This window comes from Gambusia affinis, linkage group LG23, assembly GCF_019740435.1.
Source record: "Gambusia affinis linkage group LG23, SWU_Gaff_1.0, whole genome shotgun sequence".
NCBI lineage: Eukaryota > Metazoa > Chordata > Actinopteri > Cyprinodontiformes > Poeciliidae > Gambusia > Gambusia affinis.
This window is the reverse complement of record NC_057890.1, coordinates 12904718-12925271: the sequence shown is the minus strand read 5'-3', so window position 1 is coordinate 12925271 and position 20554 is coordinate 12904718. Positions and strand designations below refer to the sequence as shown.

The 20554-nt window shown below is 38.4% G+C and overlaps 1 protein-coding gene and 1 long non-coding RNA gene across 2 annotated transcripts; both read right to left on the bottom strand.

Annotated features, from left to right (window-relative positions):
* Positions 1-199: 199 nt before the first annotated feature.
* On the bottom strand, positions 200-11011 carry si:dkey-159a18.1 (sortilin). The gene is made up of 21 exons (XM_044107707.1): positions 10595-11011; positions 10279-10341; positions 9601-9677; positions 9427-9523; positions 8447-8614; positions 8229-8302; positions 7962-8008; positions 7118-7254; positions 6938-7021; positions 5961-6021; positions 5016-5168; positions 3609-3706; positions 3426-3525; positions 3174-3348; positions 2293-2486; positions 1662-1854; positions 1374-1490; positions 784-925; positions 578-684; positions 385-502; positions 200-271 (listed from the first exon to the last, which is right to left on the bottom strand). The coding sequence occupies exons 1-21, from the start codon at positions 10853-10855 to the stop codon at positions 257-259; spliced, it is 2481 nt and encodes an 826-aa protein (XP_043963642.1). The 5' UTR covers positions 10856-11011; the 3' UTR covers positions 200-256.
* Positions 11012-13921: 2910 nt separating this feature from the next.
* Positions 13922-17781, bottom strand: LOC122826161. Its single transcript, XR_006369744.1, has 2 exons — positions 15370-17781; positions 13922-14389 (listed from the first exon to the last, which is right to left on the bottom strand). It is a non-coding gene; the product is annotated as an uncharacterized LOC122826161 (long non-coding RNA).
* Between the last annotated feature and the right edge of the window lie 2773 nt (positions 17782-20554).

The following is a 20554-nucleotide window of genomic DNA, read 5'->3' as shown; positions in this document are numbered from 1 at the left end:
CAAAAAGGTAAAGACATAAATAAAAGTCAAGATTTTTTCAGAGTTTTTACAGTTAAAAGCTGAAATATTTGCAAAACAGTCAATAAAATAGAATAGAAAAATACTGTACACATAAAGAAAACGTACACAAGGCACAAAATAGTTGAACTTAATAAGTTAACAATTATTATTTTCATGTTTTTTTCATTTGTAGTTTTTCTTTTCTTCTGTGGGACCAATTTCAATTACTAGCATTTTCTTCAGTTTTAGCCAAGCGTCATTCGAGAAGATCCTGACAAAACAAGAGCATAAGCATATTAGTGAACAAGTGAAAATGACATTTTTGATTCACAAACCTATTAAAATTTGGGAAAAAGTCCCAAAACTATCCTGAAGTACTCTTACCACATCTGAGTCATTCTGGCAAGCTGTACCATTGCTGCTGGCAGCACTCCCGATCTCTGCTGTGATGCCATTATTATCATCCTGGATACGAAGGTTAGAGAAACGATACGCTGGCATCCTGCAGAAACCACAGTCATCTGCTTGCACTCAAAGGGTAAAAGCTGCATGCTGGGAGTGTGTATGTCTAACTCACCTGGTCCTATAAACACCTCTCTTGACAACAAGAACTGCAGAGACAATAGCCACTAGAACAATAACTGCTGCTCCTACAGACACCAGGATCAGGACAAGCCTTTCTTTCTGGAAAACCCCCCCAATATATACATATATAAGTATTGGAGAGTCTAATCAGTAAGAACAGAGTACAGACAAGCATTTTAACATTAAAACTATTCTTACTGGAGTGTCAAAGTGTCCAACTGATGTGGACTGGACTGAAGGGTCAGGGCTGGGCTTAACCCCACATGGTCGGATGATTGTCTGCACCACATCCTGAGGAGTGAACCCACCCTGACACTTGTCACTTGGGACTTTTCGGTATCTGCAAAGAGAGAAGACAGTGTCTTTGCTTTGTCATACTTATTAAGATTTTACGTGATAGACCAAAACAAAGAAGCTGTTCATTGTGAAATTGTAAGAAAACAATACACTCTTTTGAGCCGTGTTATATTTTCTGTGTAAACGTTACACAAAAATATGAATGGTGTGGCATGCATTTGAAAACGCCCCACTGAGCCAATATTTTTTAGTATTTAGAACCACCCTTTGCTGCTGATTGTCTCAGTTTTTTAGTCTCTCGACCAACTTCACAAATCTAGAAACTGATATTTATGCCCCAAAATAACCTAAAATTGGACCGAGAGCATTGCTTACCATCACCTTTCAAGAATAGTCACAATTTCTTGATTAGGGTATAAATATTTCTATAGTTAGACCTAGTCATTCATGAAAAAGACATAATCTTTCCTTTAAATAGTTTTGATTATTACCCAGCAGTCAGAAGCTCATCCTCCTCTCCATTCAGACACATCTCAAAAGTTTTGTTTGGAGTATTTGGCTGTCTCACACACTCTGAGGTGTTCACGTGACGATAGTAGCCATAGTCACTGTTTACAAAGACAGTAAGATGTTTACAAAAATGCCAGCAGCACAACACAGCCCTCCCTTATACAAACCTGAACTGAGATGTAGTTTTTGGTGAAGCTAATTTATGCACTTAACCACTTGTTGAGTATGAAATGTCTGTAATTTAAGCAATAACAAAAAAATTGACATACCATAAGTAGTCCTCTCTGGTGCATGGGCATGGGATTTGCTTCTTAGTGACCACAAAGTTTCGCCCATTTCTGCACACAGACTGCTTCTTCAGCCTCCTGTAGGTTTCCTTCATACCAAGGACACAACCATTTCTCTCCGAGTTCCTTTTGTCTGTAGAATGAGCCAGCCACTCTTCGTAGTCCTTCTTATTACCTATTAATAGATCAAAATAAAGTCGATACCTCTGTAACTATCACTTGCAGTGATCCTTTGCCACGAGAGGGTTTAGCAAAAAAAAAAAAAAGATGAATTTGTAGAAAAATGCATTGTGTTCAATGTTTAGTACAATAGAGGATCTGTGATGCTCCTGCCTTTTCTGTTAGGTCATCATAAGAGTACTCTAGTAATTTTATTTAAAGCTCATTTTAAAAACAGTTGAAGCATAGCTGAACTGTGAACCTTAACCTAAACATTGTTCTTGTATTATGTTTTAGTTAATAAAAAATAATAAAAAATAAAAAAAAACAATTGCTACACTTACCACTACGTGGCAGCATGTCCTACAAATACTCAGCAGGAGATTTGGGAAAGAGCAGACTTACTGTCTGTGATCCTGGGGGTGTTCCCCATTTTTCATCATTCTTGACTTACATTCTCTGGTAATGAGGCTCTGGAAGTCGATAGTGACAGCCACCCACATCGGCTGACCGTCTTCCTCTGGCCTGAAGCCCCACACGCTGACATTCATGGCCTTGGTGCCTGGCTCAGAGGCCAGGCCTGCGAAGAAGAAGGGCTGCTCGGTGAAGTTATACGACTTCCAGCACTGGCCCTCATCAGTGGAGAATCTGATGGGAAATGCCATTGGCACAGTTTAGGCACTCGATACACTGAGTTACAAAAAGATATGTTTTGGAAGCTGTCTGTTTTTTCAACTGAATTAGGACTATTTTTGCACTGCTGAATCCAAAAATGATATCCGTTTTTCTCAATCAGGTCAGGTTTTTATTCTAATTTGATTTAGAGAAACCCGATCTTCTGACTAAATTGCTGACATTTTTCAGACTTTATCAGTTAATTTCTGTTAATATTTCTCCTCCAAAAAAGGTTTTCGGAGAAAAAAAAATTTTTTCTTACAGAGTGTATTACTTAGATATTACAAACTTGGATTTCTGTAAATTGAATGATAAACACTCATAAGGGTAAGTACATGTAAAGTGAACATTATGTCTTCATTGTTCAAAATTCTCCATCTTTTCTGTCCTGATGGAATCTCTCCTCCTGCTCATCACTCATTGATCCCAGATTCTCAGGAAACCCATCCACTTGTGAAAACAAGTAATGCATTTCGATGCTCATGTTGCATCCATAACTCAGAAAGTCGACCTGATTGAACAAAACCAACACAATTTTTGGATTCAGCTCATCAAAAATGACCCTAAAAACCACAGACGACGATTATTTTTTGGCTGTTGACCAAGTGTTATTTTTCAAGCTTAACCAAAACCTAAGCTGCTGGTAATTTCTTTAATTACTTGATGGTCTTGACTTGTCCTTCACGGTGAACCTCCACAGCCACTATGAGACCCCCAGAGTCTAGTATGCTGTAGTGGTGAGGGCCCCTAAGGGTCCCTCTCCAGTTATACCCCCCATCCGAGGAAACAAACACATCTGGGTGCTGAGATGATGAGAGAGAATCACCCACAGAGCCTGATGGAGAAAAAGATAATATAATCTGAGATAACATTAGACTCTAATCATATTTAACACAAAGGGCGTCAAATTACCGTGAGCAATGACGAGACCAATGGCAGTTGGCTCAGACAGAGCGAGCATTGGAACTATTCGGTTTTTACGACTGTGTTCTCCATGAATGTGAAGGTTACACTGTTAAAAATAGACAACAAAGCCAGAGTTAGAAATTGAAGTCTAAGAAATAAAGCCTTTTTTCCACACGTTTCTTCACATACGCGCTTCACATTGTCTGCGCAGTTCACATTCTGGGGTTTCTTCAGTTGCCTCCATGTTCCTCCTCTGTTGAAGGAAATGACAGATCTTATTCGACCATCTGCAACAGAACAAAGTTCTCAGGTCAGGTTTGGTTTTTAATTTCATCTAATGTCAGTTCATGGTAAATAGTCAGAGTTTAAATAGGTGACAAGCCGCTTTAAAATGCAATTGAGTATTTAGGAAGATATGGGGGCAGAAGAACAAAAATATTACCCAGTCCAAAACTTTGCAAAACACAGTTGAACTTTTGTTCATTTAGGGGTTAAGATTGTATTTCTATGTCTAAAAGCGTAGGATGAATGGAGTCTTTGGTGTATTTGTTTCCATTTCATAAGAAATCCCCATTAAATAATTGTTGGGAAACGTGAGAAGCTCTAGAAAATCAGGGGTTTTGTGAATTGTCTTCTGTGGAGCATTTTGGTGAAGAATTAGAAATGATCTTACAGAAGTGCTGCTGTCCAACAATCTGGAAGTGTTTTTCCAACTTATTTGCAAAAAGGTTATTCACAAGTGGGAAAACAGTCTTGCCAACCACCAGTTTTTTCCAGCAGTGACTGCCCAGCATGCCTACCAGGTGCACTATGCAGGGAAGCTCTTAAAAAAAAACCCAACAACTTTAAACGGCTCCAGACAACCTGTGAACTGCTAACGCTCATTAGGGTGTAATTAGAAGAAGAGAAAGCTGCATGGCCTGAAAGGTTGCTATGAGAAAAGGCATGAAAACACAACAGCTTCAGTTTGTGAATCTGTCTCTAAGTCAGCCACGTGGCTTTTGGAACCGGGGCTTTTAAGTAAAAAATTCATTTCAGATGTTTGACAGTTTGAGTTTGGTTAAAGCGATAAAGCCTACACATCAGCACAAAGACAGCTGGTGACAGATGGGCTAGGGTCTGGTCTTGTTTTGCGGCCACAGAACCATGGCGACTTGCAGACATGAAGCAAGCCTTGATCCCCTCTGTGTGTTCAAAATAAAGGGTCTATAAAGAGCAGGGAGGGTCTGCAGACAGAATAGTTAGCTAATGGCTGATCAAAGGCTTAAAGGCCCGATACCTTATCAGGTTTTTCTGGGAACATTTTCAGTGAAAGTTGGAAAAAAAGGACTGCTGATGATAATCCAGGCAACTATGACTTTGAAGTATTACAAATGTTCAACATCTAACAAGGCCCACTGTCTGTTCTCCATACCTACGTTCTTGATGTATTACTGGCTGGGAACTCAAACCTGGTGAGCAAAGAGAACGCACCATAACAAGCACCTTCTCTACTGCGCCATGTTTGTTTGTTTGTGTTTTTTTTTTTTTTATTGACTTTGGGTATTCGTGTGCATCAACAGGGGTAGAAGAGAAGAGCTTGATAGAGAAACTTACCGATATCTAGTTTATTAGTTAGATAAACTCCTCTCAGTGAGGTGATGTTGGTGAAATCGCTCTTCCTGTGTCCATCAAACAGATGTCGTTCCAGCGACTTGGAGAACAATATTCCACGGTCATCTGACGTGTACATAGTTCCAAAGAAGGTGTCTGAGATTAAATCAAACAACATGACGCTGTAACAGGAATGTCAAGTGGCGGCCACGGCTTGATAATGTTGTATATCTTTGGTTAACACATTAGGCGTGAAATTTAGTACAGAAAACCTGTACAGGTTGTAACACGCCGCCACAGAGGAAAACCCCAGACGTCCGGAGGTCATTAAACCTGTGTAATAAGTGTGAGTCTTAAATACACGTGTCGGCTAAAAGCTTGAAGGACAAAGATGGTTGAGAGGTGTGAGTGATGTCATGAAGTGTGTGTACTTGTCTTGCTTGTGTTAACACCCTGATCCACAGGCAAGGTTACCAGTTTTTGCAGCACAACTTAATTCTGCTTCCATGCAGCCAACAAGAGATAAGGCCCCCTGCTGCCCACATGTCTCCCTTATTTATCTCTGCAGTTAGAGCACCAACTGGAGCAGATGTAGGCTTGATATTAAAACAATTACAAATGCTTTAATTAGTGAGACAAATATAGAGCAAGGGGAGGAAACAAGGTAACAGGAAAGGAGAGGAGAGAAATAATTAGAAACTAGAATTCGGTGAATTATCAAATGAAGTGGATGCCTTGTCTGCATCACAGAACCAGTGAAACCAGTTCAGTCTTTCTTGTCAACGTTTTCCATCACAAAAAAACAAAAGTCACTGAAAAAGATATGAACTGTCACGTGGCTTAGATATATTTTCAAAAGCAAATGAGTCTGGCACGTTTTAGCATTTCTGCGTATGCTTTCTGTCTCAGAGGAAGAGATTAACTCAGGCCCGTGTTTTTGTGTGATACCTCCTGGGTTGTCCACATGCAAGAAGAGCATGTCCTCGTCTCCGTCCAGGATGGAGTAAAACTGCAAACACACGCACAAATTGAGAGAGAGAGAGAGACAGTATGAGGGTGTAAAAATGTAGGACTGCAACTTTTCTTTTTTCATTTTGATGACTACTTTAATCTTCTTTATAAACAGAGTCTAATCATCATGAGCCAACGTCTGTGTTTGCAGTGTCAACACGACGTGCGGGAAAGAGTTTCATTGGGGTAGGTGTGCATTCAGGGAGTGTTGGAGTAGGGAAAGGTTGCCTTTCCAGTTTTACCTAAAACCAGCTTCTGTAAATAGTCGATGAACCGAAGCATGTGGAAATCTTAGAATGCATTTTTACAAGACAAGTATTTGAAGCTGTTTTAGAAGGAGAGTTTTTTAATCACCATTTTCACCAGTAAGCAGAAAGAAGAACCGATATCTCTGTCAGAAAAAAACTAGGATCACTTTCTTTACTGATTTCTGTGGTATTTCTGGTTAAAAATTCCTGTTTTTGAAACTATGATGTATGTGATCAAGGAAGTGTTCAACTCAAGTGAAAAAGGAAATGAAAGAAATTATATAGAATTTAAGAGATGCATTTAAACAGCTTAATATGAACCTTCCACACACACAAATCCACAGGAACTACCCCAATTCAAATTATTCCAATACATCCACATATACAACAGCAGCAAATATCATCTCAAGAAAATATAAGAATAAGTGTGTAAGTTTTATCTATACACAATGAACTGGAACCACATTGAAAAGTTATAAAGATAATCATTGATGACTCTTATCAAAACGCAGTAAGCATGTTAATGTTAGCCTCCCACTTGAAAACAGCACAAGTTTATACAAGTATGTGTAGATAAAATCCTGTCCTGGAATGACAACAGATTTGGATCCACAACTAAAATTCCTGATCTGAACATCCCAAGCAACAAATCCAAGCCTTTCCTACCTGCTCTGTTGATGCAGAAGGGAGAAGCGCCTGACTGAAGGTCTCTCCTTGGTCTGATGAAAAATACATGACACGAGGAGACCTCTGGGGAAACGAACATTGTGTTATCTATCATACACCAAGGGGGGACAGCCGAATCAGTACAGCACTACAGGACAACGTTGAGTCCTTTCATCTTACCGGGTCCTCCATCACAGAGAAGAAGAGAAAGGCGCCAATGTAGCCAAAACTGAAGACGTCCTCGTGAATTATGGTGAAGGTCTTCCCCAAATCCTTCGTCCTCTTCAACACTAAATCTCCTCTTTCTTCTGCTTCAACTAAGAAAAGAATAAAATTAGATTTTGTTTCCTAGTAAGTTAGTCAGCCTTCACATTATGTAAAAACTCGATTGATACAATTTTATGATTAGATACATTAAATTGAGGGGATTATGTATAAGTTGGGACTTTTTTTTAACATCTATTACATTTGTTGTTGTAGTTGACCCTGCTGTTGTGATTGTTGAGAAGGTGATTTGTTACACATCTAACCAGTATAATGATAGGGTTTACTTCTGACACACTGCCAGCTCAGCTTTCCCACCTATTTATACATAACCCAGGTATAATAAACTCAATTAAATTGTGTTTATGCTTTTGGTTTTAGATGGAAACCCCGAGGCCAGCGGCGCTCATGTCAGCCTCCCTTGGAAACTTTCTCTTGGTGCCCAGGAAGAAATAAACTGACAAAATATGACGTTCAATGTCTTTGTTCAGGTGAAATAAGTTATTGAGCGACAGATCTGGGTTAAAATAGTAAAATTTTCAGGATTTCGTGTGGACAGTGACTGGCTGACATGAATCAGCCATTAAAAAAGATTATTTGACTCTGCTGAGCCTTGATAAATCTCTTTTTTTCTAAAAGCCTCCAAGCCTCTTTCAGAGCCGGAAATACCTTCATCTGTGGACGTCGCTCTATAAAACTACCAAAAGGCATTTCAAGTAAAGATTTGTGACTTCCCTTTTAAAACTTTCTTGCTTCTTACCTGCATCAACCCGGCTGCAGCTGAAGAACAGATTTGTGCCTGCTCCCCTGATGGAAACAGGAAGTTACCAACATTACACAGAATGTCACAAGATTCTTGTAAGGGATGTTTTTTTTTTGTTTTTTGTTTTTTATGGAGGGTTCTCCTTTTCTGTAGAGTATGACATCTTGCAAAGCAATATGTCCTAATAGCCAAATGCTTTGTAATTGTATTTAATCCCAGCCTTCTAATCTGCGCTGACTAACACTGTTTCCTGTTTGTCCTCACCATGAGAAAGAATGCACTCCCTCGTGAACTTTTGTCCATGTAGCACCAAAGTCCAGCGAGAGCCAAAGACTGTCCTGCAAGTCAGGAAACAGAGCAGTGTTTGCTTTTTCTTTAAGGTGTGTCCTCAACATGTTGACAGTGTGTCGGTATTAAATGAGGCGTAGGAAACCACAGACGGAAAAACATTAGCAGGGAAGTGAAAGGTTTAAAAGACTCACATCTATACTAAGGGCCACCAAGTAGTCGGGGTTGAAGAAGTGGTAAGTAATGGACTGATCCAGGTGAAAGGGCAGCTGGGTGGATTTGAAAGTTGCTCCAGCATCCATAGAGGTGAAGATGATCCCTCCCGGGTTGTCCACAATGGGTGTGTCTGCAGTCAGTATCACCTGCAATGGAAATGGGTCAAGAGCAGACATGAGTTGTATCAGTTATCATGCGTACAAGGCATAGAAACACTATTCACAGAGCTCAAACTTTTCAAGCTCACAGTTTTTTCCACATTACACACACTACCTAAATAGTGTGTGTGTGTATTACACACACTACCTAAATAGTGTGTGTGTATTACACACACTACCTAAATAGTGTGTGTAATATAATTACACACATTACACTATGTAGTGTGTGTAATTTTTTTTCCCCAAACAAATTCCCCCAAAATGTTTTGGGGAATTTTGTTTAATGAACCAACAACACATTGTGCATAATTATGTAGCGTAAAGAAATCTTTTGCTCCACAAATCTGTTTTCCACAGAGGAGTGGTTAGAAGAAAACCACTGTTCAAAGCATCATCAAACTAATCCTTTGAACGAATGACTCTGATCAGTTGAGACCAAAATTTAACTTTATGGTTTTAATCAAATTCTTTTACAGCTTCTCTAAAAACTAAGCAAAAAAATCAGCCATGCTGATTGGATGTGTGGAAGCAGAAGGAAGACATTGGTAGGGTTGATTTTGACAACAATGGAGGAGTCTTCACACTTTTTGCAGCACATCCTCAACCACATGCAATGCTGTTTCAGTTCGACTTCTTCTAGAATCTCACAGGGTTTCCCCAGAGTTCCCAATGTCCCAATCCTTAGAATGGTGTCAACCGAAAGGATGGAGGAGGTTCTTAGATCAACACATAAATCCCCACGTTGAGTTGCACCGTCTTTAAAGTTTGCAATCAAACTGATGGCTATACTGTTAACTCACTGAGCTCCCTGGTCCAACACTGATTCCAAGCTCCTCTTTGATGAAGGTGTGGTTGATGCGGTGGGAGATATCGTGAAAGGACTTGCCATAATCTGTGCTGTTGAGAAATAAGAAGAACATTTATTGTACCTCTGTGCTGAGTAGAAGGAATGTGCAGGATAAATTTGGACTCACCTTCGGTAGAGTCGAGATGAGCCTCCCGCCAGGTAAGAATCAAGCGGAGCGCTGATTGTCGACAGCACCAGGATCACCTGGTACACGGAGAAACGTTGTGTTAGTGGGACGATTCTTAAGGTTAGCCCTAAACTCACGAGAGTATTTCGTCAAACTCTCACAATAAAAATGAGTTGCATTGATTTCTTTATTCAAATAATCATGAAATATTTGTTTCGGACAAAAAGCAGCACACAGATCCACTTCAAACAGTGGTAATGAAGCCATCAGATTAAGTTAAAAAACAGCCATTATGTGTGTGATATTTGAGTTTATGTTTCACAAGTAATGTTGAAAACATTACAGTAACAATTTATTAGATGATACTACAAACATGAATCTTTAAACATGTATATATCTCTTTGTTTAGTTATGGATTATGTTTTAATATGTGTTCAGAAATGCTTCTAATTGCTTACTGTGTTTTCTTGGTGCATGGCTACATTTCTTCAGTCTCTTTTGTGTGTTTTATGTGTGCATATCTCTTTTAACTAGAGCAAACCACACAAATCCAGTTGGATTATTTCAATATTTGTTTGATTAATAACAGCCGACTTCTACTTTCGTACAATCTGGACATTTATGCTTTAAAATGGAAAGCTGCATATGAGCCTGAAGAAGACCAAATGGGACACTCACTCCTGTACCATCGCCCACCCATGTGAGAATCACGTGGGAGCCGTCATCACCATTAAACCCTGTCTAGGGGAAAAAGAGGACAAAAATGTTCAAATATCATTTACATCAATAATGACGCAAACTTCTTCTATTCTCCTCCACTTCTTTTGGTTATTAAGTCTACATCACCTGATAAATAAATGTAATAAAAAATAAATAAAATAAAAAATCAACCTATTTTTAAAATCATTCATCAGCCTCTCCTTTGTGCTGCATGACTAATATGTCTAATAAATCTTAAGTACTTATTAACAGCCGACTCTCTTCATGCTCTCACCTCCTGTGTGTTATCGTCCAGAATCTTGTGTTCCATTGGGGTGAGGGGAAGCCGGCAAGAGGCGAAGGCAGGACCGCGAGAAGGGTTTGAAGAGTCTGTGGAGCTGCTGGTGTCCCTCTGGAGGCGTGGGGCCCGTTTGTCCCGCCGGAAAGTGACCGTCCTTCCCCAGGGACCGCCGCTGCTGCTGCTCCCCTCGGCTAAGAGAAGGAGGGCAATGTGGAGGACGCACAGCCCACTAAGGAGCACGGTGATCCAGATCATGTCAGCAGAGAGAGTGGACCCTCAGAGGAAGGAAGAGTTACAGTGACCTGTGTCCCTGCAGAAGCTGAAGGTGTTGCACTATGAAAGCAAGCCCAGGGGGTGGGGAGTGTTTGAACGGGTCATCAACATAAAAAAGTGCTGTGTTAAGAGAGCAGATGCTCCCACCCGCATCCATGTGACGTACGGGAAGGATTTCAATTTCAGCAAAAGATGTGAACACATCCACCGTTTGTTTGTACTTCTTTTTTCATATATTATAACCTTTTGTTGATGTAAAAGGTATTTATTTATTTTGGTTCTGCTTTTTCAGAGGCATTGTTTCTTTTTTTGTTTACAGCTTTTTCTCCATGTTTTTCATTTGCCTTCTTATTATTACATTACTTTTGTTCCAGCATGTTTAAACACCATCAAAAGTCAATGTTTTCCATGGGGTAAAGAGACAACATTCCATATTGGAATTTAAGTTAATTTTGATTATGAATTACACTAAACTCATTCCCCAACATTGTGGTTTTTTTCACAGTTAGTTTTCCTCCACTAGCAGGGAAAGCTCCAAAAGGTTGTTGGTAAAAAGCTGTGTATTGATATAAGTCTGTAAACAAGCATTACAGTGGAAAGTTTAATGGAAGAAAAACAAATGGTTTTGACAGTGAAACTATGCTCAATTAAATGACATGTTGCAATCTGAAAACCACTCCTGAACCATAGAAAAGGGAAGAAGTGCTTTACATACGCTAAAAACTAAAAGGACTGGATTGCCACTTGGGAGTCTTAAATCTTTTGGATTTGGATATTAAGCAGAATCAGAACGAAGAGGACGATGTTATCTGCTGGTTTTGGTTCACTGTGGGTTATTACGCCAACGTGTCAGTAGAGAAATTTACCAGAAGGTCATTTCATGCTTTCCTTTGCTGATCAGTTTTATGAAAATGCAGATTTCATCCCACCTGGCCTCTGTACCCACCCACACTCCTAAATGTATCAACTTGGGGTTCAATGACCATGGCAAAGCTTGAAATTTGCTGGATCATGACTGCATAAAACATCTTTTTTTTTTTCTTTTCTTTTTTTTTTTGCTTACCTCCAAGCACTGCAAGAAGGATTTTTTTTATTGGTCTTTTATAATGTGAGAATTTTCTGAAAAACTGCATTTCGGGGTTTCATTACCAAAATTAGCTGAGATAAACAACTGAATACCACTCTGTGTGAAATGAATCTATAGTCTATATGATTTCACTTTTAAATAAAAGCACTTCTTGAATGTTTAAAATATATTTTTTTAGCCCCTGCTTCTGTTGTAGTAACAAAATCAACAGATGGAGTCGACTATTTTTCCACGTATGGTCGATCTTTCTATTATCCCCTGGGTGAGCGTAATGTGCAGAAAGATTCTGGCAATTGACGCACAAGTTTTCAGCCTTGTTTTTGCTTACGCAAACGTTGAAAGGGAGGACATGTACTGACAAGGAGTAAATATTTAAGCAACTTCTTTCAATAGAAAAACTCTTCTATGAGGATACATTTAACAACGGTCCTGCCAACAAAGTGCAGCTGTCTTGCTGCCGGCTGTATCCAGGTTAAACCTCTAGCCAAGAGAAACACGTAAACAACACTTCTGGTAAATGAGTGTTGTTCGGATGTCATCATTAAGTTTTGGGAGCGGCAACAAATGCAACCTCACACAGTAGGTTAGTAATGGCTCGTAAAACGGAGGGATGATGGACACAAACCCACAACATAAATGAAGAAAAGTGCAAGATGATAAACTTCCTTTCTGTAGGAATCCATACGTGTTCAATGATCTTTGTCAGCAGAGATGCTGACTTTTTAAAAAGAACTTTCCTGTCAAATACAAACTAAAAACATGAACTGTTGATACAAGACAGGATGGGTACATGCTAAAATGACGTTTATGCCCAGTTCTGACCTTAAAATCTGAAAACTGCAGCTGAAAACAACACTGATTGGATCAGTCAATATTTTCCAATCTGTTATTATCCGGTTACAGTGAGTCGGTGTGAATTGTGACCTCAGTTTCCCATTTTTAGATGACCCAGTTTTGTCTTCTGCTTCTGTAGCCCATATATTTTTCAGGGCACAGACTTTTGTGCATTCAGTGACTATATTTAGTATTTCTTGTGGCTTTATCAGCTAAAACAATGTTGCCCATTCTGCTCTGACCTCTGAAAACAAAAAGACATTTTTAACCATTGGATCTTTGCTTTTTTTTTTTTTTTTTTCAACCATTCACCACAATCTCAGAGATGGTGGGTGGTATGAAAATCCCAGTATTTCAGCAGTTTCTGAAACTGTTTTGCTCTGATAATCATGCCAATGTTCAAAGTCACTGAAATCCTTTCCTTTCTCTTTTCGAGTCGTCTTCAACATCTGTCCTTCTCTTTTTTTTCTCTCTATCTAAAAAGGGTTCAGGTAAATGTCAGCCAGCAAATGTTAAAAGTGCTTCTCAGAACTAGATGACGAAACCATAATTTTTGAGAACTTGATAGCAAAATGTGAAATATGACTCAGCTCCACTGACTGGTCTTGTGTATGTCACAATTTCAGCACCGCCAATAAAGCTTTAACCTTTTAAAAAATAATAATAGTAATTTAAAAAAAAGATTCCCCCACCCATTACTTATTAAAACCAGTTGGTGTAGGTTTCAAGCATTTGTCTACACACAAAAGCACATTCAATAGGGTCAACGCTGTTGCGTCAATAGTCTCTTACGTTTGAATCTGATGATTCACTATCCAAGATTTCTATGTGCTCTAACTTGTTGGTTTTCCATATTTTTGTTTCCTGAACTTATTTAAAAAAATCAGCAGAACCACGGTAAGTACACAGAACAACAGTCCTGAGCAAGTACCAGTTAAACAACTTTTCTCACAAGAGGGATCAAAGAAATAAATTTCTTTCCCCATAAATTAAGCTGCTATTGCGCAATTCTTTTTTCTTCAGACTTTGCCTGGACCTGTCAAAGCTGTTTGTCACAATCCTGGACTGATTTACTGCTCCTGTAAACCATGTGTTAAAGAGAGGTTGCGATGAATTTACACTTGTTAAACGATTAAAAAGATTATTTTATTTCAGAAACAGCTACAAAAACATTCTAGTTTTAGTGCAAATTGTTCAGTAGTGCTGCTACATCTGTTACAGCTTTGTAGTTGCTCTGAAAAATAGCTGCACAACATTTTTTTTTTTACAGTACACAAAGAAACAGACAAAACATCCCCTGGGAAGAAAAATATGTACAGTCCAAGTCTCTTTAAAGTGAAGCAAAGATCCAACATCACAAAGTTCCTCGTCAGCCAATGTTTCTAGACACAGATGTTCTTTGCACCTGGGGCCCGGAGGGGATCTGCCTCTGTGTCTGTTGGTTCAGTTCGTGGATGTAGTGGTGGTTCTGAGTGTACATGAGTCCCCCGAAGGAGTCAGCAATCCCATAAATAAATGCCAGCAAGGAAAGTGCCGTTCCAATGGCGTAGAGCTTGAGTACCGCAGCAGCCACCATGATGGCCATGCTTGGTTACCTTCAACAACAAAAAAACATCATGTTATACGTTTTCACAAGCAAAGTCTAAAACTTGAGATGTGAATGTTGAGCACCATGAAATACCCCTAAATACAATCCAGTGTGACAGATAGTTTTCATAAGTCAACGTTGTGCACCTAAACTGACTCGGTAAGAAAATAGTAAATCAGAGAAACAGTCAATAGGCGCCATGGCAGCTCCAGAGAGGCTGAGAAGAAATACATCTCAGACTGTCCAACGGGTTGGCTTTTGTAGCAGAAAGAAACACATGCAGCATTTCATAAAGTTGCAAAATTAGGTGCTCAAGTAAAATGAGCACAAAACTGAACATTTTAATACACAACAAAACCATTGATCAGTGATAACATGATGCTGTCGGAAAACTGTGAGAGAGTTACTGTCCAGACCAAAATCCAATGGAGAATATATATGTGGGAAGATTTGGCAATAAATGTTTACAGATGCTCTCCAAATCGCCATCCAGTCTGATTTACCTCAGGCCATTTGGGTCAGGATGGTTCTGCAACGGTGGCTGTATCCAAATCCCATACACACAAAAAATATAAATAAGTTTTAAGAATCCGAAAATCATCCGCAAAAAAAATCATTTGTCAATTTATTTCCACGCTACAGTTTCTCGCTACGGTGGTCTGCTGCATAAAATCCTAAATCGCAAAACGTGATGATGCAAACAATCGATGGGTAAAAACCGCGTTCAAAACCCATCAGAGGCAAAACAGAAACAGAAACCTTTTAGTAGCATCGTATGCTGTAGTCGCTGTCGTTTAATTTTATTTATTTATGTTGTAGGCTTAAAAGGTGAAAGTAATCGCAAGGAGCCAACAACAAACGCGATAGTAACAGATTACGCATAACGTGGTTTCTTAAATAAAACGGAAGACCTGACAATTGCTTACGGGACAGCAAGCAGATCTTGCAGTAAGGTTTGTTCGCCGAAGAGACAAGAAATTCACATACCGATGATCAACAGATGTTTCTATTCTCGCTTTCTCCTCGGCAGCCGAACAGAACTGCCGTAAAATCCGTGTGAAGGAACTGGTCTACCTCTCTCTCTCTCTGCTGCTGCTGCTGCTGCTGTAGACTATCGTGTGACAACACTTCCTGACGGGTTTTTCCACGGGAGTTTTTTCTTTTTAAAATACCTAATTAAAATTCGCATTCAAGTCGTCGTTCGTTTATTGGTGAGTCATTCAGCACTCATGACATGGTTTAAGGATTACGTACAATGATTGCTATTATTATTAACCAAACTAAAGAAGACATCTATTATTTTTCCCTAGAGTAGCATGTCACTGCATGAAAATTTAGGTGACCCATATTCTTGACTTTCCCCTCACGACTTTTAGAATAGAATAGAAGTACTTTATTCATCCCAACAGGGGATGAATAAAGTACCAGGGCCAGAGCAAAAACCCTGGATGCCCCAAGAAGATTTTTTTTAAGGGGAGCAACCTCCAAAAAAGGGGTTGCACATTAGAGCTTGATTAAGAGGAGGTATGTATGTTATTTAGCCTAAAATTAAATTACAAATATATTGATTTGATGGCTTATTTCTTGTGTTTGGTCCTCACACTCTGAACACTTCATAAAAACCTATAAGACTGATCTTCACAGTTTTTAACAACAATAAAAAAAAAAGACAAAAACTAGGTTGTAAATATCAACCATTAGGAGGGTTTAAAAATACTCCTAATTCTGATTAAGACAGATCAGAGTTATTGTGGACGGTAGAGTATTATTTGAATTATATTTCTTGTCATAAAGATTTTTGAAAAGTGAGAGTTTGGGTCAGGTAATCATCGTCCTTTTTATCTTTCACTCCTCTAACCAAATAAAACTTGACTTCTAAAGTCTGCCAATATGGTCCTATGTGGACAGATAGCTGTTATAAATAACTTTAATACAATTGAATATCAATAGTCAAACCCGAGCTGGACTCAATCTCTCAACAGCTGTTGCTACCAAAGGTAGCGCAGACTGTTATTAGGTCGAGGGCTCAATTAAATTTTACACAAGGCCATATAGGCTGGGAAAGCTATTTTGCCTCCATAAATGAAACCATCCTTTGAGAACATTTTGAATTCACTAAAGTTATCTTTGTCTGATGTTAAAGAATTTTGATCATCTGAAACATCTATGACAACAAAGCAAAATGCTGAAATCTACAGAGTAAAACCCACATCATACTAAAGTAAAACAAAAACAGAGAAAGAGGCCAAAAATGAGAATGTCACTCTCTAAGCAAACAAGCATAAAGATGAATGTGACACTTACTGGTTCCGGTCTTTTGTAAAAAAAAAATAAAAATAAAAAATAAAAAAAAGCAAAATTTTCTTAGAGCATGTGATGCACATAAAAATGTGTTTAGTAAGGGTTAAGGATTATATCTAAGGATTTAAGACTGGTCTTAAATTCATATATTTCTATCAGCTTTGTGAGAGTCTGTACAACACGCTATGACAAGTTTTCCTATGAACTGAACGAATCAATAGTTTAATGGGAGAAATACAAATGAACAATATCTATCAATCATCATGTTCTGAGTGGATATCTGTGTGAATCAAAATGTAAATAGTTTGGAGGGGGACAACCTCTAAAGTTTTTCCTTTTCATTTAAAGCAGTTAGAAAGTTGTAAAAGGTCACTTTTCATTATTGGAACATCTATGGCATGTCAGAGTGACTAACATTGAAAATATGAGAATACAAAGCACCGTTTCACTTTCTTGTACTAGGAAACAAAGGAGAAGACTCATTAGCAAGAAAGTTGAAGTTCACTTTGACTTGTGCCAAAAGAATGAATGTATATGAGACAGAGACACACTCATTCACACTGTCTGGAAAAGGCTAGCTCAGACTTGCTAAGTAAAAATTCTCTTTCACGGTCCATTTACCCTTTCCGGACCCTGAACATGATGAAATTAATCAGATATGATGTTATTTTACTCCTCAGCCAGAAGGCACTATTCCAAATTTCCTGAAGCACATCTAATGATAAATGGTGATAATTTCTACTTGGACGAATTTGCTCTCTCTAGAGAAAGTTTAATGATCAGCATAAACTGTGTCAAAGTAACTGCACTGTTTTAGATTTTCGAAAGGATCAAGTCTCATGATTTCCTGTGCATGAAAACCCAGAGTTGCGCAACAGCCTTCCAGACTTGGCACTCTGAAAACCACTAAATGAAAATGTAACCCATTTGAATCGTGCCAAATCAACACCAGGTAAAACAGCAGTGTTGAGTAATGTATTAAACATACAAGTCTTTGTTGTGCATTTCTTTCAATGCCTCCAAGCAAAAATGACAATAATTGGCAGTTTTCTGAAAATTAGTGTGTATGTGGAGCAAAGTAAAAATGTATTTTGCCAGACTTTGGGGTCCCTTTTGAGCAGAAGAAGGTATTTTCTTTCACATTTTCTAAGAAATTCAAATAACATTCTCGTCCACTTAGCACCAAGCAAGTTCAAACTTGACAATGAAAGCTTTCATCTACTATTGGTGTTATGTGTCAATGTAAACTGTAAAGCACACTCAATTTACTCTTACGTTAACCCTTTAACTGTCACCCTAAATACTGCCATATGCAGGTCAATGGGGACACCGGCGTCCTCATGGCAGTTAAAGGGTTAAGTTAGCCTCAATGATCCAGGACCGTCTTTGTAGAAGAGTTAAAAAATATATATAAGCCAGTAATGGAGATAAAGATGACTGAATGTTCTTTTGGTAAATGGTTAATGTGAATTAATAAGTAATAAATGAGTCATTTTTGAATGCATTGCTTTTAGTGTGCACAGTGCAATAATGGCTGATTCTCTGTACCTTTCATAAGCTCCCACAGTGATCCTGAAAGGAAGCCGGCACTTCAGATTTCACACACATGCTTCTGTCTGGTTTTCATTACAGTGTGTTCTCTGAAAGACAAATTGCTGAATATTCAGGCAAAAGTACTCTGCTGCTTGCAGAGTAAAGGCGCTGGATTATTAATTTGAGGTGCGGAACCTCACATTAGTCTTCCCGTTAATCTCCAGTCATCTTCTGTTTAAATCTTAGCTGGTTCTCAGCCTATTCTATGGGAAGTAATGCATGATGATGCCACCACTATCTTTAGCTTTCCAAGTATGGTGAATATTTTTACAGAAAGGTTAAAAATGTTATTTTTGGTATACTACCAAACAGAGCCTAATCTCTGTTTCTCAATGTTGTGTCACTTTAATTGCTACCTTAAATGGAACATCTTGCAGCTTTCTTGTGGACTCTTTTGTTTTTCAATATTTCCCCAAATGCCTGTTTTGTGACATTCACACCAAATACCTTGTTTTTATGGCATTATACTGAGATGATGTTGCACACACATCAATTCTTTTTACTAATTAGGTGACTTTTATGTAAAATCAGTTGCACTAAGTTCTATTCAAAGAAAGCAGAGACACAAAGTGATGAACATTTATGTTTCTCAAAAGAAAAAAGAATAGAACAACTTGAAAATTAAGAATTGCTTTGTCTTGGTCTGTCGGTTAAGAACCCAACAAAATGCATGGACGTTCATGGTTGCAATGTGACAGAATATGAAAATGACTAACTGTGTCAGAAATTGTAAGAGACTATTTTGTTAATCGAGCACAAAATTCATAAATTGAGATTGCTCTTTTATGATTATTTATAAGGACGTCTAATGCTGCGGGAATAACCCCAGAACGGAGCGGTTGGTTTAAAAATTTAACCAGTTAAAAAAATTATGCAGATGATGGAATATCTTACTCAGGAAATTAAGTGTTGATATTCTGAAGAGTTTAGATTTTAATTAGCCAGTATGGGGATTGAACCCATGACCTTGGCATTATTAAGCACCACACTCCTACCTTCTGAGCTAACCAGCCATACATAATGTTGAGTTTTCATTGATGTTAGAAAAACTTACATGATCTTGTGGACAAAAGCAGTGAAATTCTAATGTTTTTCAAAATCAACATGCATAATGGTTTAATGTAAAGCCTCCTGCTATTTTTAATGGTGTACAATGCAATGACATGAAGAATTCACTAGGTGGCAGCAGTTAACAGTTTGGAACACCAGCAGCAACACAACCTTTACTGTTTTTAATCGCCTGAATAAAATTGATACTCTAGTTGTAAGTTTCTGTTTAGATGCTTCTACCTGAAGATATAGTAATTTATTAGTTTAAGTGGTCGGTCTGAATATTTTATAATTAAGCAATATTTACAGCATGCAATCATATTCAATGGATTAGAACAATGAGTTTTCCAGAGACTAGTTTGTCAGATGAAAACCACCATGTGAAAAATGACCATCTTTAAGAAAATATTAAACATATTATTCACTAAGCCCACATTTCTGTGTTTGAATGTTTGTTTGTTTGTTTTTTTTATTGGTGTGATGTAATATTCTAATCTCACATATCGTTTTTTCATTTGCTGCAAGCAGAAATTCATCATAATCAGCAGAAATAAAGATTTGAAAACCTCAGTCTGTGTGTAATTATGAAGATAATCATGTTTCACTTAGTGAGTTACTGAAAAATAAATGTTTTTCCAACTTATCAAACCAAAATAAAACCTCTCTAAGCTTAGCATGTTTCTTTCTTCTTCAGAGATACTAAGTGGTGAATAGAGGAATGCATTTACTTTGGCCTTCTGAAATGGATGGGCCCGGTTATTTTCAAGATGTCTGATGTGAAATCAATTCAGATCATCTGAGACGTGTCTGCCATGGTCTGTCTTTTATACAAAAGGAGAACTCTTTCACTGGGATAGCTACTTGCCTGTTCAACCTTCTGACTTCAATTTGTCTCAATGGGTCAGTGGCTGTCCACGCTGTGCACATGATGCTCATTATGCTAAATGAAATCCTCTGAGGAGCTGCACATGTGGAATTAAGAGGAGGGCTGTCCTGCATGTGACACTCTTGGATGAAATTAAGTTCGTACCGCAGTCACTCTGGAAAAGAGCTGGCAAACCTGTCCTTCGAAACCAACAGTCGGTTTTCTGACGGTATGCACACTTTGTAGGTGAACGGTTTCTTTTCAAACCTGTCAAAAGAAACGGTGATGGTGGAGGTTTATGGGAAGATTTAACTGGAGCCCAGAGTTAGCTAAGAGGATTTTCCATTTTAACGTATCACCAGC

Coding starts and splice junctions, on each gene's coding strand:
- si:dkey-159a18.1 (XM_044107707.1), bottom strand. CDS start 10,855: ATGATCTGGATCACCGTGCTCCTTAGTGGGCTGTGCGTCCTCCACATT. Junction 9,524..9,600: donor TCATCTCGACTCTACCGAAG/GTGAGTCCAAAT, acceptor ATTTCTCAACAG/CACAGATTATGGCAAGTCCT. Junction 3,349..3,425: donor TGGTCTCGTCATTGCTCACG/GTAATTTGACGC, acceptor TTTCTCCATCAG/GCTCTGTGGGTGATTCTCTC.